The following is a 24,712-nucleotide window of genomic DNA, read 5'->3' as shown; positions in this document are numbered from 1 at the left end:
GCCTAAATATGATTCCCAATCAGAGACAACGATAGAAAGCTGTCCCTGATTGAGAACCATACCCGGCCAAAACATAGAAACAGAAAACATAGAAATAAAGAAACTAGAATGCCCACCCTAGTCACACCCTGGCCTAACCAAAATAGAGAATAAACACCTCTCTATGGCCAGGGCGTGACAATCGCCACCATTGGGCACTTTTTTCACAACGTTGACATCAGCAAACCACTTTCCCACACAACGCCATACGTCTGCGGTTGTCAGGCCGGTTGAGTGTACTGCCAAATTCTCTAAAACAACATTGGAGGTGGCAGAGATGGTAGAGAAATTAACATTGAATTCTCTGGCAACAGCTCTTGTGGACACATTCCTGCAGTCAGCATGCACCCTCAAAACCTGAGAAATCTGTTGCATCGTGTTGTGACAAAACTGCACATTTCAGAGTGACCTTATATTGTCTCCAGGACAAGGTGCACCTGTGTAATGATCAAGCTGTTTAATCATCTTCTTGGTATACCACACCTGAAACATGGGACCAAACACTTTACATGTTGCGTTTATATATTTTTTCAGTGTATATTATCAAAGTAAAACTGCAGTAGAAGGTATGCACTGTCTGCGATATAGACTCGAAATTGAGAACAACACATTCTCTCCTTGTGTTGGGGAGTATTTGAAGGCACATATTTGACTGTTTTTCATTGGAGGGATTGTGCTGGGCACAGAGCCTGAAAAGTTTCATAAAGCAACCGTCAAAAGCCTTTTGTCAGAGTTAGTTTTTATCATTCCCACAGTTGACTATCGATTAAAGTGCTGTTTAATTTCTTTGCTCAACTTCCATTTATTTATTTATTTCTCTCTCTCTCTCTCTCTCTCTCTCTCTCTCTCTCTCTCTCTCTCTCTCTCTCTCTCTCTCTCTCTCTCTCTCTCTCTCTCTCTCTCTCTCTCTCTCTCTCTCTCTCTCTCTCTCTCTCTCTCTCTCTCTCTCTCTCTCTCTCTCTCTCTCTCTCTCTCTCTCTCTCTCTCTCTCTCTCTCTCTCTCTCTCTCTCTCGTTTAGGTTGGGGTGCACTGATATTGTTAAACAAAATATTATTTTTCAAATGAATGATGAATGAAGTTACTCTGTCCTGTGTAGTAACACCGAGGTTAAATAGTACTTTAGTTACAAGTTGGAATTAGGAACAATCGCCTATTAGTCTTACAACAACCGCTCATCTCTGTTGCTATGTAATTACTGTGGGACATGTTACTGTTGTTACTAGTGCAATTATGGTTTGTTTTCTACTGTCTTCCTTTTGAATCCCTAACCAAACTAACTCACTCTTAGAAAGATCTACGTTGACCGTCAGTTACAGACCCGGTAAGAGGTCATATAAAACACAGCGGTTTCAGTGTCATTACACCTATACATTTACAGGATCCCTTGGTAAAAAAAAAAAACTATATTATCTGCTGACATGGCAGTTGTGGAATACCACATGGTTTCATGATCCTCACGAAGTAAATATCGGGTGCATGTGTCAGACGACTGAAGGCATTCTTAACTTCATTAGAGGCTAATTTATTAGAGGCTAGGCTAATTTATTAGAGGCTAATTTATTGAGTCCGTATACCAAATCCGGAGTCAATCGGTCTTATGGTTTATGAGAATGTATTTTTAGCATTAGCTCTAACGTGCATCTATAGGTACAGTGCGGCCATATTTGAATGCAGCAATAATTCTATATAAATATTTATAAATATATATTATATATCAGACAGCTAAAGCATCAGAACATTGGGATCTCTTACAAATGTAAATAAAAAGCTCAAGAGTGAAGTGCATCAAATGTGCTGATCCTCGTCACGGTTCCCATCAAAATACTGCTCTTGTTACATGGTATTCATCTCTAGTCTTGGTACTACTGGAATACAGCTCTTGTTACATGGTATTCATCTCTAGTCTTGGTACTACTGGAATACAGCTCTTGTTACATGGTATTCATCTCTAGTCTTGGTACTACTGGAATACAGCTCTTGTTACATGGTATTCATCTCTAGTCTTGGTACTACTGGAATACAGCTCTTGTTACATGGTATTCATCACTAGTCTTGGTACAACTAGAATACTGCTCTTGTTACATGGTATTCATCGCTAGTCTTGGTACTACTGGAATACAGCTCTTGTTACATGGTATTCATCTCTAGTCTTGGTACTACTGGAATACAGCTCTTGTTACATGGTATTCATCTCTAGTCTTGGTACAACTAGAATACTGCTCTTGTTACATGGTATTCATCTCTAGTCTTGGTACAACTAGAATACTGCTCTTGTTACATGGTATTCATCTCTAGTCTTGGTACAACTAGAATACTGCTCTTGTTACATGGTATTCATCTCTAGTCTTGGTACTACTGGAATACAGCTCTTGTTACATGGTATTCATCTCTAGTCTTGGTACTACTGGAATACAGCTCTTGTTACATGGTATTCATCTCTAGTCTTGGTACAACTAGAATACTGCTCTTGTTACATGGTATTCATCTCTAGTCTTGGTACAACTAGAATACAGCTCTTGTTACATGGTATTCATCTCTAGTCTTGGTACTACTGGAATACAGCTCTTGTTACATGGTATTCATCTCTAGTCTTGGTACTACTGGAATACAGCTCTTGTTACATGGTATTCATCTCTAGTCTTGGTACAACTAGAATACTGCTCTTGTTACATGGTATTCATCTCTAGTCTTGGTACTACTGGAATACTGCTCTTGTTACATGGTATTCATCTCTAGTCTTGGTACTACTGGAATACAGCTCTTGTTACATGGTATTCATCTCTAGTCTTGGTACTACTGGAATACTGCTCTTGTTACATGGTATTCATCTCTAGTCTTGGTACAACTAGAATACTGCTCTTGTTACATGGTATTCATCTCTAGTCTTGGTACTACTGGAATACAGCTCTTGTTACATGGTATTCATCTCTAGTCTTGGTACTACTGGAATACAGCTCTTGTTACATGGTATTCATCTCTAGTCTTGGTACTACTGGAATACAGCTCTTGTTACATGGTATTCATCTCTAGTCTTGGTACTACTGGAATACAGCTCTTGTTACATGGTATTCATCTCTAGTCTTGGTACAACTAGAATACTGCTCTTGTTACATGGTATTCATCTCTAGTTTTGGTACTACTGGAATACAGCTCTTGTTACATGGTATTCATCTCTAGTCTTGGTACTACTGGAATACAGCTCTTGTTACATGGTATTCATCTCTAGTCTTGGTACTACTGGAATACAGCTCTTGTTACATGGTATTCATCTCTAGTCTTGGTACTACTGGAATACAGCTCTTGTTACATGGTATTCATCTCTAGTCTTGGTACAACTAGAATACTGCTCTTGTTACATGGTATTCATCGCTAGTTTTGGTACTACTGGAATACAGCTCTTGTTACATGGTATTCATCTCTAGTCTTGGTACTACTGGAATACAGCTCTTGTTACATGGTATTCATCACTAGTCTTGGTACAACTAGAATACTGCTCTTGTTACATGGTATTCATCACTAGCCTTGGTACTACTGGAATAAAATGAGCAGCTCCCTCCACCGAGCAGAGAGATCTCTTGACTTGTAATTGGATGCTGAAAAAAGCTAGAGACAGCCAGTTAGACGCAAGAAAGCAGGTTACTTGAAATCCCCAAAGAAGCCTAAGCAGCTTCCACATGTTCATCCATCCTCCACTCTACAGACAACACCCTCTCATTGGTAAAGTCAAGACTGGCATCAGTGACTGATTCCTAAAGGGCTAGTTGCAACGGGCTCCTCCAGATGGGCTGTCGTTTGGCTCGATTGGCTTAAGTTCTGAGCGCACCGAGACTTTGGGTTACTTCCTCTGCTCACATACATCACAGTGTGGATGGGAAGTTACTGCATCTATTCGCATTTGAACTTCTGCAGTTGCGCCTGATGTTGTTTGGATAAAACGAGCAATTCGAAAGATGAACAAGATAGTTGTCAAGAGGTCAAATCAATACAAGATTTTGGAGGAACACAGGAGTGAGGAGGAGAGATGCAATGTGGACTGTCTGGTAACAGATGAACAGCATATAGACTTACTGTGCCAAGATGCAATAGAAGACAATCCTGTTGTAGACAGGAGGTACGGGTAAGCACCTTTCCTCTTATTTTTTGTCAAATACAGCACAACTTACTAAAGGTAAAAGTAAAACCCACATTGATGAGATGCATTTTCAAAAATCTTCATTACGGTCCTATATTTGTATTTTTTTTTATACAAAAGACAGTGTTGATATTTTATAAAATATATATAAAATTGTCTGTAATATATAACGCTGCAAAAATATATGTAAAATAAAACTGAGATAGATATATAATAACATTACTTATTCAGATTGAGGGGAAATAGATACCATGATCAAACGTTTGAATTGATTGGGAGAACCAGGTTATATCTGCAGAACAAGAACACTTCTTTAATTATTAAGGAACCTGACCCACATATTCCCATCACTGAGAGCCAACTTTCAGTAGCTTCCACAGCCCAACAGTGACACCTATGGATCATGTAACCAACAATACATACTTGGGCATGATTTATTACTGAAAGTGAAAACATTAACGATGACTGTATTACAGTAAAAGTTGCTCATTATGATTTGATTGGTATAAAATACTATTTAGGATTTCTATAATTTTGATGCCAGATGGGCTGGTCATTTTTTGGCCCAGTTTGCCTGCTTACAGAACATTGGGGGGTTTTGTACAAAACAATCATTATTTGGCTAATAATGTGGGCCTTGCAATAACTATGACATGATGACAACTCATCTCCCGTCAGAGAATGATCCATTTTTATATCATATATCACCTCAACACAGGGCTAGTCTGGGTGGGGTCAAAGTTCGCTACAAGCGGCAGGCACTTCAGGACATGGCGAGGCCGCTGAAGCAGTGGCTGTACCAACACAGGGACAACCCCTACCCCACCAAGACAGAGAAGACCCTGCTCGCCCTGGGGTCCCACATGACTTTAGTACAGGTGAGCAGAGACGTGACTTTAGTACAGGTGAGCAGAGACGTGACTTTAGTACAGGGGAACTGAGACGTTACTTTAGTACAGGGGAACTGAGACGTGACTTTAGTACAGGGGAACTGAGATGTGACTTTAGTACAGGGGAACTGAGACGTGACTTTAGTACAGGGGAACTGAGACGTTACTTTAGTATAGGGGAACTGAGACGTGACTTTAGTACAGGGGAACTGAGACGTGACTTTAGTACAGGGGAACTGAGACGTGACTTTAGTACAGGGGAACTGAGACGTGACTTTAGTACAGGGGAACTGAGACGTGACTTTAGTACAGCGGAACTGAGATGTTACTTTAGTACAGCGGAACTGAGACGTTACTTTAGTACAGGGGAACTGAGACGTGACTTTAGTACAGGGGAACTGAGACGTGACTTTAGTACAGGGGAACTGAGACGTGACTTTAGTACAGGGGAACTGAGACGTGACTTTAGTACAGGGGAACTGAGATGTTACTTTAGTACAGCGGAACTGAGACGTGACTTTAGTACAGCGGAACTGAGACGTGACTTTAGTACAGCGGAACTGAGACGTTACTTTAGTACAGGGGAACTGAGACGTGACTTTAGTACAGGGGAACTGAGACGTGACTTTAGTACAGGGGAACTGAGACGTGACTTAAGTACAGGGGAACTGAGACGTGACTTTAGTACAGGGGAACTGAGACGTTACTTTAGTACAGGGGAACTGAGACGTGACTTTAGTACAGCGGAACTGAGACGTGACTTTAGTACAGCGGAACTGAGACGTGACTTTAGTACAGCGGAACTGAGACGTGACTTTAGTACAGGGGAACTGAGACGTGACTTTAGTACAGGGGAACTGAGACGTGACTTTAGTACAGTGGAACTGAGACGTGACTTTAGTACAGGGGAACTGAGACGTGACTTAAGTACAGGGGAACTGAGACGTGACTTTAGTACAGGGGAACTGAGACGTGACTTTAGTACAGGGGAACTGAGACGTGACTTTAGTACAGGGGAACTGAGACGTGACTTTAGTACAGCGGAACTGAGACGTTACTTTAGTACAGGGGAACTGAGACGTTACTTTAGTACAGGGGAACTGAGACGTGACTTTAGTACAGGGGAACTGAGACGTGACTTTAGTACAGGGGAACTGAGACGTGACTTAAGTACAGCGGAACTGAGACGTGACTTTAGTACAGGGGAACTGAGACGTGACTTTAGTACAGGGGAACTGAGACGTGACTTTAGTACAGGGGAACTGAGACGTGACTTTAGTACAGGGGAACTGAGACGTTACTTTAGTACAGGGGAACTGAGACGTGACTTTAGTACAAGGGAAATGAGGCGTGACTTTAGTACAGGGGAACTGAGACGTGACTTTAGTACAGGGGAACTGAGACGTTACTTTAGTACAGGGGAACTGAGACGTGACTTTAGTACAGGGGAACTGAGACGTTACTTTAGTACAGGGGAACTGAGACGTGACTTTAGTACAGCGGAACTGAGACGTGACTTTAGTACAGGGGAACTGAGACGTGACTTAAGTACAGCGGAACTGAGACGTGACTTTAGTACAGGGGAACTGAGACGTGACTTTAGTACAGGGGAACTGAGACGTGACTTTAGTACAGGGGAACTGAGACGTGACTTTAGTACAGGGGAACTGAGACGTTACTTTAGTACAGGGGAACTGAGACGTGACTTTAGTACAGGGGAAATGAGGCGTGACTTTAGTACAGGGGAACTGAGACGTGACTTTAGTACAGGGGAACTGAGACGTTACTTTAGTACAGGGGAACTGAGACGTGACTTTAGTACAGGGGAACTGAGACGTTACTTTAGTACAGGGGAACTGAGACGTGACTTTAGTACAGGGGAACTGAGACGTGACTTTAGTACAGGGGAACTGAGACGTGACTTAAGTACAGCGGAACTGAGACGTGACTTTAGTACAGGGGAACTGAGACGTGACTTTAGTACAGGGGAACTGAGACGTGACTTAAGTACAGCGGAACTGAGACGTGACTTTAGTACAGGGGAACTGAGACGTGACTTTAGTACAGGGGAACTGAGACGTGACTTAAGTACAGGGGAACTGAGACGTGACTTTAGTACAGGGGAACTGAGACGTGACTTAAGTACAGCGGAACTGAGACGTGACTTTAGTACAGGGGAACTGAGACGTGACTTTAGTACAGGGAACTGAGATGTGACTTTAGTACAGGGGAACTGAGACGTGACTTTAGTACAGCGGAACTGAGACGTTACTTTAGTACAGGGGAACTGAGACGTGACTTTAGTACAGGGGAACTGAGACGTGACTTTAGTACAGGGGAACTGAGACGTGACTTAAGTACAGCGGAACTGAGACGTGACTTTAGTACAGGGGAACTGAGACGTGACTTTAGTACAGGGGAACTGAGACGTGACTTTAGTACAGGGGAACTGAGACGTGACTTAAGTACAGGGGAACTGAGACGTTACTTTAGTACAGGGGAACTGAGACGTTACTTTAGTACAGGGGAACTGAGGTGTGACTTTAGTACAGGGGAACTGAGACGTGACTTTAGTACAGGGGAACTGAGACGTTACTTTAGTACAGGGGAACTGAGACGTTACTTTAGTACAGGGGAACTGAGACGTTACTTTAGTACAGGGGAACTGAGTCGTGACTTTAGTACAGGGGAACTGAGACGTGACTTTAGTACAGGGGAACTGAGACGTGACTTTAGTACAGGGGAACTGAGACGTGACTTTAGTACAGGGGAACTGAGACGTGACTTTAGTACAGGGGAACTGAGATGTGACTTTAGTACAGGGGAACTGAGACGTGACTTTAGTACAGGGGAACTGAGACGTTACTTTAGTACAGGGGAACTGAGGTGTGACTTTAGTACAGCGGAACTGAGACGTGACTTTAGTACAGGGGAACTGAGACGTGACTTTAGTACAGGGGAACTGAGACGTTACTTTAGTACAGGGGAACTGAGACGTTACTTTAGTACAGGGGAACTGAGGTATGTTAGTCAGTCATCGATCATGTGGTTGAACCATGGAAGTAGAAGTAGAAACCAGTCAGTGAAAAACATATTTGTTGACAAGTAAAATATCCTGAATTCCTCTTTCTCTTTATGCTGCAGGTCTCAAATTGGTTTGCCAATGCCCGGCGGAGGCTGAAGAACACAGTGAGACAGCCAGACCTGAGTTGGGCTCTACGTATCAAACTCTACAACAAATACGTTCAGGGCAACGCTGAGAGACTTAGTGTCAGCAGTGATGACACCAACTCTGAGGGTAAGAGGGGCTGCGGGTAGACTAAACGAGATTAGAGCTGGGGATGTAATTCCAACAAATATGCGTTACACATATCAACACTGCAAGTGTGAAATCAACTCTAAAAGTGTTCATTGTAACACTCATAAACTAATGTCCCGTACCACACAGAGTTAATGTTTTACTTAAGAAAGTGTTAGGGATTTAACACTTTTAAAGAGTTTCTGTAACTCTGTAAAAAGTTGACAATTAACACTGTTATACAAAAACAACTGTCTCTGAGTAATTTTGTTAATATGTAATAGAGTTGATTACCTTTCAACAAATAAAATGTTATTTGTCACATGCTTCGTAGACAACAGCTGTAGACTAACAGTGAAATGCTTTTTTCACGGGTCCTTTTCCAACAACGCAGAGTTAAAGATAAGGTACAAACTAAAATAAATAAAGACCAGAGTTTCTTTGTGTCCGCAGAGAGTAAACTTAAAAAGTATTGTGAGACCGCAAAAATGGAAGAGGCAAGTGGAAGGTGGGAAAAGTAAGGAACTTGTCTGTCGGCCCTGGTTTTAAAGCCCGAAATTGGTTAAAGAAAATTGTGATAAATAAAAAAGTATACCAGTTTAATTTAAGGACCAAAAAATTGCCAGCTGTGCCATATAGATAGCAAGATAGTTGGAAAGAGATTTTTCAATGTACCAATTGAAAAGTCATAGTCAGTCGATCAATAATATAATAATACTTTAGGCAAAAATAATTATCTTTAATTTATAATCTGTAAACTATGAGAATAAAAAGGTTCAGAACATTCACAGCACAGTTGAAAAATATGTGGCAAATAAAAATAAAAACTGGATGGTGTTGGGGGGTCAATGAGAGGGGTTGAATGGATCGATGAGAGGGGTTGAGTGTGTCGATGAGAGGGGTTGAGTGGATCGATGAGAGGGGTTGAGTGTGTCGATGAGAGGGGTTGAGTGGGTCGATGAGAGGGGTTGAGTGGGTCGATGAGAGGGGTTGAGTGGATCGAAGAGAGGGGTTGAGTGGATCGATGAGAGGGGTTGATTGGGTCGATGAGAGGGGTTGAGTGGAGCGATGAGAGCGGTTGAGTGGGTCGATGAGAGGGGTTGAGTGGGTCGATGAGAGGGGTTGAGTGGATCGATGAGAGGGGTTGAGTGGATCGATGAGAGGGGTTGAGTGGGTCGATGAGAGGGGTTGAGTGGGTCGATGAGAGGGGTTGATTGGGTCGATGAGAGGGGTTGAGTGGATCGATGAGAGGGGTTGAGTGGATCGATGAGAGGGGTTGAGTGGGTCGATGAGAGGGGTTGAGTGGGTCGATGAGAGGGGTTGAGTGGATCGATGAGAGGGGTTGATTGGGTCGATGAGAGGGGTTGAGTGGAGCGATGAGAGCGGTTGAGTGGATCGATGAGAGGGGTTGAGTGGGTCGATGAGAGGGGTTGAGTGGAGCAATGAGAGGGGTTGAGTGGATCGATGAGAGGGGTTGAGTGTGTCGATGAGAGGGGTTGAGTGGGTCGATGAGAGGGGTTGAGTGGAGCGATGAGAGCGGTTGAGTGGATCGATGAGAGGGGTTGAGTGGGTCGATGAGAGGGGTTGAGTGGAGCAATGAGAGGGGTTGAGTGGAGCGATGAGAGGGGTTGAGTGGATCGATGAGAGGGGTTGAGTGGGTCGATGAGAGGGGTTGAGTGGGTCGATGAGAGGGGTTGAGTGGATCGATGAGAGGGGTTGAGTGGAGCTGAAGGGTGGGTGTAATGGGTCCTATGTCCTATGAGTAATCAACATACTTTTAATCAAAATGTCAAATATACAAAGTAACAAATACACGCACACCATGACAGACCGAAAATACAATAAACAATCACTCACAAAAAAACATGGGGGAACAGAGGGTTAAATAATGAACAAGTAATTGTGGGATTGAAATCAGGTGTGTAAAACAAAGACAAAACAAATGGAAAATGAAAAGTGGATCGGCGGTGGCTAGAAGGCCGGTGACGTAGACCTCCAAACGCCGCCCGAACAAGGAGAGGGACCGACTTCGGCGGAAGTAGTGACAATGGAATTAAAAACAACAAGATAACTAATGTAAAATACACTGTGTCCATAAAATGTATATAGGTTATGATAGGGGAAAATAATAAACAAAAATATATTTTTAAAAATCAAATCAAATCATATTTGTCACATACATTTGTTTAGCAGATGTTATTGCAGGTGTAGCGAAAATATTGTGTTTCTAGCTCTAACAGTGCAGTAATATCTAACAAGTAATATCTAACAATTTTACAACAATACACACAAATCTAAAGTAAAGGAATGGAATTAAGAATATATAAATATTGGGCAAGCAATGTCAGAGCGGCATAGACTAAGATACAGTTGAATAGGATAGAATAGAATACAGTATATACATTTAAGATGAGGAATGCAAGATACGTAAACATTATTAAAGTGACTAGTGTTCCATTATTAAAGTGGCCAGTGATTTCAAGTCTATGTATATAGGGCAGCAGCCTCTAATGTGCTAGTGATGGCTATTTAACAGTCTAAAGGCCTTGAGATAGAAGTTGCTTTTCAGTCTCTTGGTCCCAGCTTTGATGCACCTGTACTGACCTCGCCTTCTGGATGATAGCGGGGTGAACAGGCAGTGGCTCGGGAATTGTTGTCCTTGATGATCTTTTTGAATTTCTCGTGACATTGGGTGCTGTAGGTGTCCTGGAGGGCAGGTAGATTGCCCCCAGGGATGCGTTGGGCAGACCACACCACCCTCTGGAGAGCCCTGTGGTTGTGGGTGGTGCAGTTGCTGTACCCGGCGGTGATACAGCCCGACAGGATGCTCTCAATTGTGCATCAGTAAATGTTTGTGAGGGTTTTAGGTGCCAAGCCAAATTGTGCCTTCTTCACCACACTGTCTGTGTTGGTGGAATATTTCAGTTTTTCAGTGATGTGTACGCCGAGGATCACGACATGTATGTGTGTATATATTTACATAAAAATATATAAGGGAATTGAAAATTATGCAGACAATTACGTTGATGGAATCTACAATTACGTTGATGGAATCTACAATCTATCTACAATATTAAACCTGATTTACCCCCCCCCCCCCCCCAAAAAAATGAAGGATATTCAGGCTCTTTTGGAGACCAATTGATGGAGGCCAATGTTTTTTTGTTTACCCCCATGTTGCAGACGACGAATGTCCCTTACAAACTCCAGCAAATCAATCAGAGATCTCCAGGCCCTCCCTCAAGAGTGTCATCAAACAGGAGAAAAGGACTGATCCCACCTACAGTGACGACTACATCTCTCCACCGCCCAAGTACAAGAGCAGCTTGCTGAAACGGTACCTTAACGACACCCTAAGACACGTAATGGCGACCACTGATGACGTCGCAAAGTCCCGCCGCAGGAACCACTCAGGGTCATTCAGCTCCAACGAGTGTGACGATGACCTTGTCTCGCCCTCTTCCTCCGAGGCAGAGACACGCTTTGTCTACCCTATGTGTAAGAGATCACACATTCCTCATTATATTGTGACACTTTACTTGAAAACTCCAACCATAAAGTCTACAAAACACTGCCATAAGCACGACCTAAGACACGGCATACGCAGACATACCAGCTAATGTACAGTGGCAAGAAAAAGTATGTGAACCCTTTGGAAATACCTGGGTTTCTGCATAAATTGGTCATAACATTTGAGGGCAGGGCACCTCTAACCAGCATCTCCAATCTCGTCTCATTGATTGAACTCCAGGTTAGCTGACTCCTGACTCCAATTAGCTTTTGGAGAAGTCATTAGCATAGGGGTTCACATACTTTTTCTAACCTACACTGTGAATGTTTGTTTAAATTATGTATTCAATGTAGACAAGAAAAATACAACAATTTGTGTGTTATTAGTTTAAGCACCCGGTGTTTGTCTATTGTTGTGACTTAGATTAAGATCAGATCAAATTTTATGACGAATTTATGCAGAAATCCGGGTCATTCCAAAGGTTTCACATACTTTTTCTTGCCACTGTATGTTTATATCGACTGGACACAGTCGTGGGTTTAATTTCTTGGCATAACACTAACCAACTAGTTTACTTCTAATCAAGTTTATTGGTTGGGTGCACAGATTTGCAGAGCGAAATGCTTGTTGGGTTAACGTTTGCCATTTTAGGTTGGCCAAACTTCTGTTCCTTGAGTTGGTCTTATCTGTCAATGTTGAAAGCTTTAACAAGACACAAATAGGCACCTGTTATAACACCTGTGTGCCCTTCAGGACCTGAAGTTAGGAGAACTGCCTTTATTCAGGTTGACTTCTACTGTGTCATTGACTTGTTTATTGTTTACTCCATGTGTAACTCTGTGTTGTTGTCTGTTCACACTGCTATGCTTTATCTTGGCCCGGTCGCAGTTGTAAATGAGAACTTGTTCTCAACTAGCCTTCCTGGTTAAATAAAGGTGTTCTCAACTAGCCTTCCTGGTTAAATAAAGGTGTTCTCAACTAGCCTTCCTGGTTAAATAAAGGTGAAATAAAAATTAAAAATAAACAAAAAACTTGAAGTTAGGAGAACTGCCCTTAATCAGGTTGACCTGAAGTTAGGAGAACTGCCCTTAATCAGGTTGACCTGAAGTTAGAACTGCCCTTAATCAGGTTGACCTGAAGTTAGGAGAACTGCCCTTAATCAGGTTGACCTGAAGTTAGGGGAACTGCCCTTAATCAGGTTGACCTGAAGTTAGGAGAATGCCCTTAATCAGGTTGACCTGAAGTTAGGAGAACTGCCCTTAATCAGGTTGACCTGAAGTTAGGAGAAATGCCCTTAATCAGGTTGACTTGAAGTTAGGAGAATGCCCTTAATCAGGTTGACCTGAAGTTAGGAGAACGGCCCTTAATCAGGTTGACCTGAAGTTAGGAGAACTGCCCTTAATCAGGTTGACCTGAAGTTAGGAGAACTGCCCTTAATCAGGTTGACCTGAAGTTAGGAGAACTGCCCTTAATCAGGTTGACCTGAAGTTAGGAGAACTGCCCTTAATCAGGTTGACCTGAAGTTAGGAGAACTGCCCTTAATCAGGTTGACCTGAAGTTAGGAGAACTGCCCTTAATCAGGTTGACCTGAAGTTAGGAGAACTGCCCTTAATCAGGTTGACCTGAAGTTAGGAGAACTGCCCTTAATCAGGTTGACCTGAAGTTAGGAGAACTGCCCTTAATCAGGTTGACCTGAAGTTAGGAGAACTGCCCTTAATCAGGTTGACCTGAAGTTAGGAGAACTGCCCTTAATCAGGTTGACCTGAAGTTAGGAGAACTGCCCTTAATCAGGTAGACCTGAAGTTAGGAGAACGGCCCTTAATCAGGTTGACCTGAAGTTAGGGGAACTGCCCTTAATCAGGTTGACCTGAAGTTAGGAGAACTTCCCTTAATCAGGTTGACCTGAAGTTAGGGGAACTGCCCTTAATCAGGTAGACAACTCTAAACTCCACAAAAGGTCCTGGAACCAAAGCAACAGCTAATAGGAACTTATGCTGACATTTAAATCCCTTACTTTAAAAAATCCAGATCAGTGAATTCCATTATCCATATTCTAGAATGCGTAGTCAATTACAGGGTCAATTACAGAATATCTGATATTTTATTGTCCCCAAGGTGAGACGTGAGGACCTTTGCCTAAGTTTCTGGTACAGATGCCGTTTCAGAGTGTTTCTGCTTGGTCCCTGCACTAAATCACCACAGAATTCTCCATGGAAGTTGGAACCACTGTATTCACACTCAGAGTTGACAGTATAGTTTCTAATTGTTTATCTCAGAATTGTGACTTAAATTGTTCAATAAAAACATAACAGTTTATATCACAGGAAGTTTTTACTTAATTAAGTCACAAAATACTTAGTTTTAGGGTAGGCTTCCAAAAGAAAATATAAAATTCAGAAAACAAGAAAGATTTCAGATGTCACAGGCACACACTGTAACTGTTTGTGTCCCTGTAGTATTTAGGGGCTGCTTGGCGTGGGAGTGGAAAGAGTAAACTAGTCAATATGCCTATGCTAATTAGTGCTGTTTCTGGGTTGTCCAATATGACGGCGGGTCATTAAACACGCATTATTTGCACTACAAAATAGTCAAAATAAAGAAATTAGTAGGTGCGTCCAAACGTTTGACTGGTACTGTAAATAGAATATTGTAAAAAAAATTAGGAACTCAGTCGGGGTGTCAACTTACTGTTGAGGTGTTAGAATAATGGAATACACCAGGTTCAATTTAGAAATGTGGTTGTGCATCAGCAGTCACTCAATTAGCCCATGTCAGCAAAAACATTTTAGATTAGCAAGTTATCTAAACTTGTAGTAAACATGGTCGAATTACCGACCAGGGTGGGGCCCATTGATTGTCAGTTATCATATTAAAAACTGCAAACATTTGCCTCCACTCTATGGCAAAATGTGTAGAATTGCAGGAAATTAGTAAAACTGCTAATCTTTCTTTCTGCCACATGGTAAAATGAGTAGCATTGCAGCAAACTTGCTTTAAAAGATAAAAAAATTCTCTACGCTCCATGTCAAAATGTGTAGAATTGCAGGAAATTAACTTTTGTTCAAAAAGTTCAAAATTTTGGCTTGGTTTCCATCTGTCTCTCAATCGGCAACTGATTTCGATTTTTAGAACCAGGTGATTTGTCTATCTCCACTGCCAATCAATGTCTGACTAACTTTTGAGGGGATGTGAAAACTAGCAGCTCCTGCATCCCCTTGAAGACCAGGATTGTGCAAAACAACTTTAGGAGTTCATGAACTAAGTGGACTTCCATGACCAGAATTTACATTTTATTTTCAGAGTCAGCCAAGGTATTTTGTATTTGTTGTAGTCAGTTTCCCAGATCAGAATTGGTCTGAGAGGCACTAACATGCTTTTTACAGGTCTTGTAAAAAAAAAAACACAATTTCAGGAAAACAAATTATTGTAAAATATAAAGAGCGCAGAGACAAAAAAGAAGCACAGTTCAATTTGCCCATAATGATTTACAGTTGAAGTCGGAAGTTTAGATACACCTTAGCCAAATACATTTAAACTCAGTTTTTCACAATTCCTGACAGTTAATCCTAGTAAAAATGCCCTGTCTTAGGCCAGTGAGGATCACCACTTTATTTTAAGAATGTGAAACGTCAGAATAATAGTAGAGAGTGATTTATTTCAGCTTTTATTTATTTCATCACATTCCCAGTGGGTCAGAAGTTTACATACACTCAATTAGTATTTGGTAGCATTGCCTTTAAATTGTTTAACTTGGGTCAAACGTTTCGGAAAGCCTTCCACAAGCTTCCCACAATAAATTGGGTGAATTTTGGCCCTTTCCTCCTGACAGAGCAGGTTTCTAGGCCCTCTTTGCTCGCACACACTTTAACAGTTCTGCCCACAAATGTTCTATATGATTGAGGTCAGGGCTTTGTGAAGGCCACTCCAATACCTTGACTTTGTTGTCCTTAAACCATTTTGCCACAACTTTGGAATTATGCTTGGGGTCATTGTCCATTTGGAAGACCCATTTGTGACAAAGCTTTAACTTTCTGACTGACATCTTGAGATGTTGCTTCAATATATCCACATCATTTTCCTACCTTATGATGCTATCTATTTTGTGAAGTGCACCAGTCCCTCCTGCAGCCAAGCACCCCCATGACATGATGCTGCCACCCCCATGCTTCACGGTTGGGAGGATGTTCTTCGGCATGCAAGCCTCCCACTTTTTCCTCCAAACATAACGATGGTCATTACGGCCAAACAGTTCTATTCTTGTTTCATCAGGCCAGAGGACATTTCTCCAAAAAGTACGATATTTGTCCCCATGTGCAGTTACAAACCGTAGTCTGGCTTTTTGATAGCGGTTTTGAAACAGTGGCTTCTTCCTTGCTGAATGGCCTTTTAGGTTATGTCGATATAGGACTCGTTTTACTGTAGATATAGATACTTTTCTACCGGTTTCCTCCAGCATCTTCACAAGGTCCTTTGCTGTTGTTCTGGGATTGATTTCCACTTTTTGCACCGAAGCACGTTCATCTCTAGGAGACAGAACACCTCTCCTTCCTTAGCAGTATGATGGCTGTGTGGTCCCATGGTGTTTATACTTGCGTGCTATTGTTTGTACAGAGGAACGTGGCCTATCAGAAGCTTCTAAAGCCATAGCCATGACATCATTTTCTGGAATTTTCCAAGCTGTTTAAAGGCACAGTCAACTTAGTGTATGTAAACTTCTGACCCACTGGAATTGTGATACAGTGAATTATAAGTGAAATAATCTGTCTGTAAACAATTGTTGGAAAAATGACTTGTGTCATGCACAAAGTAGATGTCCTAACCAACTTCCCAAAACCATAGTTTGTTAACAAGACATTTGTGGAGTGATTCCAACCTATGTGTACGTAAACTTCCGACTTCAGCTGTACATGTACATTTTGATTTAGTGCTGAGTTTTCCAGAATAATTACTATTTTCCTTGGTAAAATGAAATGTCAGAACCACCAAAAAAGATTAGAGACATTCAGTAGCAAAATGTGAAAGAGGCCAGACGATTTATTATCTAGCTGTAGTTGATTTTGGCCCGGACCTTGCTATAGAAATCGGAGTATGAGATGTTTCAGGCAGTGCATTTTGAAAGCCGCATTTTGTGTGCTCGCAATTGGCCTCTAATTTTCTTGCTCATAGCTCCCTGAAGAAACATGGCTCTTGACCCGCCTGACTCGACTCAATGTAACAGAGAGCCCGTTCTGCTGTGTTCACATGAAAAATGTGTGTGCAAACATGCAAATTACACACGATTTCTTACGCATTTATAAACTATATCATCAAAATGTATGATAACACCCAAACAGTAAACAAAGTGTGTTTGGTAGATTGAAAATCCAACATTTGAGCTCATATTTTCCCTAAGATTTAAGTTTCAACCTGGAACGTATTCATTACACCAATTCTGTTGCAAAACGGAAACAAATGGAACGGGGAGTGATCTATGTACCAGAATTTGTCCAACAGAAACTCTTGTTTTGCTCTGTTTGCTTCCGTTCGGTTTTTAAACTGTAAAAGTTTCCGTAATGAATACACCCCTGGCAACGACACCATTCCATCTGTTCAACGACACTGTTCCATCTGTTCAACGACACCGTTCCATCTGTTCAACGACACCGTTCCATCTGTTCAACGACACTGTTCTCTGTTCAACGACACCGTTCCATCTGTTCAACGACACCGTTCTCTGTTCAACGTCACCGTTCCATCTGTTCAACGACACCGTTCCATCTGTTCAACGACACTGTTCCATCTGTTCAACGACACCATTCCATCTGTTCAACGACACCGTTCCATCTGTTCAACGACACCATTCCATCTGTTCAACGACACTGTTCTCTGTTCAACGACACTGTTCTCTGTTCAACGACACCGTTCCACCTGTTCAATGACACCGTTCCATCTGTTCAACGACACCGTTCTCTGTTCAATGACACCGTACTCTGTTCAACAACACCGTTCCATCTGTTCAACGACAGTGTTCCATCTGTTCAACGACACCGTTCTCTGTTCAATGACACCATTCTCTGTTCAACAACACCGTTCCATCTGTTCAACAACACCGTTCCATCTGTTCAACGACACTGTTCTCTGTTCAACGACACCATTCCATCTGTTCAACGACACTGTTCTCTGTTCAACGACACCATTCTCTGTTCAACGACACCATTCTCTGTTCAACAACACCGTTCCATCTGTTCAACGGCACCATTCCATCTGTTCAACGACACCGTTCCATCTGTTCAACGACACCATTCCATCTGTTCAACGACACCGTTCTCTGTTCAACGTCACCGTTCCATCTGTTCAACGACACCGTTCCATCTGTTCAACGACACTGTTCCATCTGTTCAACGACACCATTCCATCTGTTCAACGACACCGTTCCATCTGTTCAACGACACCATTCCATCTGTTCAACGACACTGTTCTCTGTTCAACGACACTGTTCTCTGTTCAACGACACCGTTCCACCTGTTCAACGACACCGTTCCATCTGTTCAACGACACCGTTCCATCTGTTCAACGACACTGTTCCATCTGTTCAACGACACCGTTCTCTGTTCAATGACACCGTTCTCTGTTCAACAACACCGTTCCATCTGTTCAATGACACTGTTCTCTGTTCAACGACACTGTTCCATCTGTTCAACGACACTGTTCTCTGTTCAACAACACCGTTCCATCTGTTCAACGACACTGTTCCATCTGTTCAACGACACTGTTCCATCTGTTCAACGACACTGTTCCATCTGTTCAACGACACCGTTCTCTGTTCAATGACACCATTCTCTGTTCAACAACACCGTTCCATCTGTTCAACGACACCGTTCCATCTGTTCAACGACACTGTTCTCTGTTCAACGACACCGTTCCATCTGTTCAACGACACTGTTCCATCTGTTCAACAACACTGTTCCATCTGTTCAACGACACTGTTCCATCTGTTCAACGACACTGTTCCATCTGTTCAACGACACCGTTCCAAAAGCACTTCAAATCCAAAGAACCCAAGGTGAGATAGCCATCAATACACTGACTTAAGGTGATTGAATCAGTTTAGGGCATGACAGGAACCAAACACACTCAGAAGGAGAGACACTGCCACTAAAGATCCATAGAGGGAGTATTACATGTCGCTTATTCACACAATACTCTAATGCACATTCCTATGATCTTGGATGTACTGCAGTTGAAACAAAGGCAGAGGAAGGAATAAAAAAAAAACAGCCAAATAACAGTGAAACGAACTCTGGAGACCTGGAAACACAGCGTCTGTGTTCATGACACCGCACAGATATCGGATTTTTCCATCTCAAAGGCAGAGGAGAAACATAATTGCATTTGTTTTGGCCGGAGTGCCTAAGAGCAGCTAGACTAGAGTACTTCAGTGAGTTAAGGCCCTCTGGGGCAGTTAAAGTTCACACACACACATGCAAATACTGTAAAGCAAACACACACACACACACACATATACACACACACATATACACACACACACATGCAAATACTGTAATGCACACACACACGCACACACACGCAAATACTGTAATGCATACAAAAAAAATACACACACACACGGAAATATTGGAAAACACAACGTAGACAGTCACACAGATATGAAAATACATATATGTGAAGTACAGGTTCTGGAAAACTCCCGTCTCCAGTTTCCATACTTTTCTCCACAATACATTTAATTGAGTTTTTTTTTTTTGTCTCTCTATGTTTTTCAGACATGATGGACTTTGCATCAACTAGATGTGACAGGTATGTTTGTTTATGGAACTCTTCTCTCGTCTGCATGTCTTTAACGTGAGTAAAAGACTTCTAGCTGCACAAGGATGCAGACATATTTACTTTTCAAATCATTCATTAACATGTAATAATGTGGCTTTCTCTTCTGGCATGCCCACATTGGGAGGAGCAAATAATGGCAGTCTAGGCAGATGCATTTCTGTCGTCTGTAGGTAGAAAGTCTCCCTGTTGTGTATGACGATTTCATCCTGGGGAGTGTACCATACAGTCTTTAAATCTCCGCCTGGGCTCTCCTTTATGTCTTTTGCAGTGATGGGAAGAGTGAAAGAGGCCAGCGGAGGGAGGTGGCAGAGTGGAGGGAGATCCACGCTGCCATGGCTCTATCTAACTTGGCCCAGGGGCAGAGCTGCGCCACAGGGCCCACCACCACCAGCTGTGCCACAGGGCCCACCACCACCAGCTGCGCCACAGGGCCCACCACCACCAGCTGCGCCACAGGGCCCACCCCCACCAGTTGCATCATCCAGAAGTCTTCCCACATCTCCGAGATAAAGACTGTCAAAGTGGTCTAGACACTGATCACTCAATGTCTAGACACTATTTCCCTCTAGGAGCAGATCTAGGATCAGCTTCTCCTCCTCCAATCCTATCCTTAATAATTAGCGAGGAAAATGCAAAACTGAACCAAGATCAGCGTCTAGGGGCATCTTCAACCTACACCGTCTGGACCATGGCCAATCTGGTCACTTGAATAAATTTGAATTACAAAAGGCAACCTGTAATTTATATTATACGTTTTTACAACCTACAATGTTAAATTGTGGTAAAAAATATATATAAATGTGATTTTCAAGACTTAACACAAGTGTAGAGGGACTGCAGTAAAAAAACAGTGTTGACCAACTTTGCAAAGTTACCTACTCTGTCAAAGTGTTTCAACATTTTCGATTTTGATGTGAGAGGAATCTGAAAGGACAAATTGCTACATTGATGTAAATGTAAATATTTTTTTATTTAACCTTTATTTAACTTGGCATGTCAGTTAAGAACAAATTCTTATTTACAATGACGGCCTACCAGGGAACAGTGGGTAAACTGCCTTGTTCAAGGGTAGAATATGACAGATTGCTTTTACCTTGTCAACTCGGGGATCCAATCTAGCAACCTTTCGGTTACTGGCCCAACGTTCTAACCACTAGGCTACCTGACGCCCCAAATATTAGATAAATAGCGTTGTAGCAGTATTGGAAAATAATGTGGCATCGAAGTCATGATAGAATAGTAGCACATTTCAGAGCAAAAATAGAACTGAGGATTTTTTCAATACTAAAGACCAGTTTTCATCAGTTTTCACCATGAGGTGAACCCCCCCTTTGGTAGTCTCACCTCATGGTCTGGGTATGAAGCCGCATGCTTCCCAGACTAACAGGTTCGGAAGAGTTTGTATATACATTATACGCCATTTTGTGACATTTTTGTTTGTGTTGGACTCCAGTAAGAGTTTTTTTCAGATTTTCGGGCACATTTAAAAAAACATTTTTTTTATAGAGGCCACCCGAAGTTAAGGACTCAAAGTTTTCGCACCTTCTTCCGTGATTGGTCAACTGTAGGGATTCTTTAATTAAGTCTTTGTTGTCATTCAACGAGAGAGACGACTTGTTTTCATGCACATTTTTTCATTGAGAAATACAGCACCAAACATCTTAGTAATTGCGTGACTATGATCTCCACGGCAAACACGGCAAAATCAATGACCGATTTCTTGAGTTACTGTATCGTAGATTCATTCTGACTCATTTTAGGAAGTGTATATTGGCTACAGCTTCTCAAAATGGCCAAACAGTACTATTTTCTCATTTTTCAAGTGAAGGTCTTCAGTGAGTTTACGAGCACACTCGTTTGGTTAGCCTAGCCGACTTTGGCTAGCCACCAGTCGAACTGAAGCACGTCCAAGTAACCACATGACTTTAATTATGCTGAAAAGGGGAGCAGAGACAATGTTGTGCCAACCTGATTCTTGCTTCTTTGGAATGCTGCTGGCTTCTTCTTCCAAGACGGACAGTTCCACCTACCAGATAACCTACAGTTCCTTCAGAAAGTATTCATACCCGTTGACTTATTCCACATGTTGTTGTGTTACAGCCTGAATACAAAATGGATTAAATATTGAATATTTTCTCTCACCCATCTACACACAATACCCCATAATGACAAAGATAAAATATATATTTTTTGAAATGTCCACAAATGAAACTCAGAAATCTAATTCACATAAGTATTAAGACACATAAGACACTTCAAATTGAGCTCAGGTGCATCCAATTTCCTTTGAGATCTCATTACAACTTGGGAGTCTACCTGTGGCTAATTTAACTGGTTGGACATGACTTAGAAAGAAACACCCCTGTATATATAAGGTCTCACAGTTGACAGTGCATGTCAAAGCAGAAACTATATCATGAAGTCCAAGGAACTGTCCGTAGATCTCCCAGATAGAATTGCGATGAGGCATATACTGTATCTGGGGAAGGGTATAAAACAATTTCTAGAATGTCGAAAATCTCCAAGAGCACAGTGGTGTCTATCATTGGGAAATTGAAAAAATATGAAACAACCCAGAATCTGCCTAGACCTGGCTGGACAACCAAGCAAGAAGGACCTTGGTCAGGGAGGTGATCAAGAACCCAATGACCACTCTGACAGAACTACAGAGTTCCTTGCCTGAGATGGGAGAACCTGCCAAAAGGACAACAGTCTCTACAACATTTCAACAATCTAGGCTTTATGGGAAAGTGGCCAGATGGAAGCCACTATTGAGAAAAAGGCACATGACAGCACGCCTGGAGTTTGCAAAAAAAGGCATGTGAAAGACAAGAGATCATAAGACAAAAGATTCTCTGACCTGAAAGCAAAATGCCTGGAAATAAAACAGGCACAGCTCATCATCCGTCTAACACCATCCCTACTGTGAAGCATGGTGGTGGTAGCATTATTCTATGGGGATGCTTTTCAGTGGCAGGGACTTGGGAGACTGGTAAGAATTTTTTTTAAAACTATAAATGAATAGAGCCAAATACAGGCATATCCTTGATGAGAACCTGCTTCAGAAAGAAAGAAGCAAACGACCTTAGACTGGGGTGAAGATTTACATTCCAACAGGACAATGACAGCAAGCATACAGCCAAAGCAATGAAGCAATGCTGGAATGGCTTCAGAACAAGAATGTGAAAGTCCTTGAGTGACCCAGCCAAAGCCCAAACTTCAATCCCATTGAAAATCTGTGGAAAGATTTGAAGATTGCTGTCCACTGACACTTCCCATCTAATTTAACAGAGCTTGAGAAAAATCTCCAAGGAAGAATGGGAGGAAAATCCCCAAATTCAGATGTGCAAAGTTGATACAGACATACCCCAGAAGTCTCAAAGCTGATACAGACATACCCCAGAAGTCTCAAAGCTGATACAGACATACCCCAGATGACTCAAAGCAGTAATCGTAGCCAAGGGTGCTGCTAAAAAACGATTGACTCAGGGGTGTGAATACTTATGTAAATGTGATATCTTTATTTACATTTTCAAAAACTTCTAAAAACCTGTTTTCCCTTTGGCATTATTGGCTATTGTGTGTAGATGGGTGAGAGAGAAAAAAAAATGGATTTAATATATTTTGAATTCAGGCTGTAACACAACAACATATGGAATAAGTCAAAGGGGTATGTATCCTTTCTGAAGGAACTGTATACTACATGGTTAACAAGTCTCATTCATTCACCACTTCCTGCCTTATAGTATTTCTATCGGATTGTAATGTTTGAGCGATAAAAAAATGACATGGGGGGGGGGTCAATGTGTGTATTTCTTTATTGTAACCGTGAGATATATTTGATTACATGAGAACTGTGTTTTTGACGATTGACTATTTAAGAAAAATTCTCAATTCTCCAAAATTCTCAATGACTTGTTATACTCACTTTTAAAAGACTGGATTTGTATCCTAGGTATAAATATTATCACAACATAGCAGTGGAAATACTTTTGAAATAATACATTTGATTAAATAAATGTGAAACGTGTTCAACTTCTCTTGCTAATCCTATCCCACTAGGCTATACCTCACTAAAAATTATGATTTTTGTTTTTTTTGCTCAGAAACCACTAATGTCTTGGTCTTATAGAATGAGTTTTAAGGCTGCACAACCATACATCTGCTAGTTTTTGTTTTTTTATCACTGTATTGGCCATCTGACAGAGTGGACTTATCATGATGCATTTTGGGGACATTCTCCTGACACTGAACATACGCACATAATCATACATTGGGCTCTGAGACAATACCCTAAAACATAGCTTAGTAGCATTTTCCACTGGTCCCTTTCGCATGCTTTGGTGACGTCATGAGTAGTGTGTTCAAAGTCTTGCATGTTGAGCTAGATCTGTAGAAGTTTATCAGGAAAGTTTCTCACATCTATCCAATGAGTGGACAAAACATTATGAACACTGCTCTTTCCATGACATAGCTTTCACCTGGTCAGTCTATGATCCCTTATTGGTGTCACTTGTTAAATTCACTTCAATCAGTGTAGATGAAGAGGAGGAGACATGTTAAAGAAGGATTTTTTAAGTCTGGAGACATGGATTGTGTATGTGTGCCATTCAGGGTGTGAATGGGCAAGACAAAATATTTAAGTGCCTTTGAACAGGGTATGGAAGTAGGTGCCAGGTGCACCGGGTTTGTGCCAAGAACTTCAATGCTGCTGGATTTGTTGCTCAACAGTTTCAAATCAAATAACATTCTGAATTTTTCCGTGTGTCAAGAATGGTCCACCATTGGAGAGCCAACTTGACACAACATGGGCCAGCATCCCTGTGGAACACTTTTGATACCTTGTAGAGTCCATGCCCTGATGAATTCATGCTGTTCAGGGTGGGGGGGGGGGGGGGGGGGGGGTTGCAACTCAATATCAGGAAGGTGTTCTTAATATTTTGTACTCAGTATAAATACTGTAGTTTGGTTAGGTATAGCTAACATAGCTAACATTGACATTCAATACAGTTCA

General features: G+C 41.8%; 1 protein-coding gene across 1 annotated transcript; it reads left to right on the top strand.

Annotated features, from left to right (window-relative positions):
• Positions 1–3,990: 3,990 nt before the first annotated feature.
• Positions 3,991–23,722, top strand: LOC109871848 (homeobox protein Mohawk-like). Its single transcript, XM_031806757.1, has 6 exons — positions 3,991–4,157; positions 4,891–5,050; positions 8,207–8,360; positions 11,544–11,858; positions 19,635–19,668; positions 19,967–23,722. Exons 1-6 carry the CDS (start codon positions 3,991–3,993, stop codon positions 20,226–20,228), a joined length of 1,092 nt encoding a protein of 363 aa, XP_031662617.1. The 3' UTR covers positions 20,229–23,722.
• The last annotated feature ends 990 nt before the right edge of the window (positions 23,723–24,712 follow it).

The sequence above is a fragment of the Oncorhynchus kisutch genome, linkage group LG27 (assembly GCF_002021735.2).
Source record: "Oncorhynchus kisutch isolate 150728-3 linkage group LG27, Okis_V2, whole genome shotgun sequence".
NCBI lineage: Eukaryota > Metazoa > Chordata > Actinopteri > Salmoniformes > Salmonidae > Oncorhynchus > Oncorhynchus kisutch.
The sequence above is the reverse complement of the archived record's forward strand: the minus strand, read 5'-3'. Positions and strand labels throughout refer to the sequence as shown.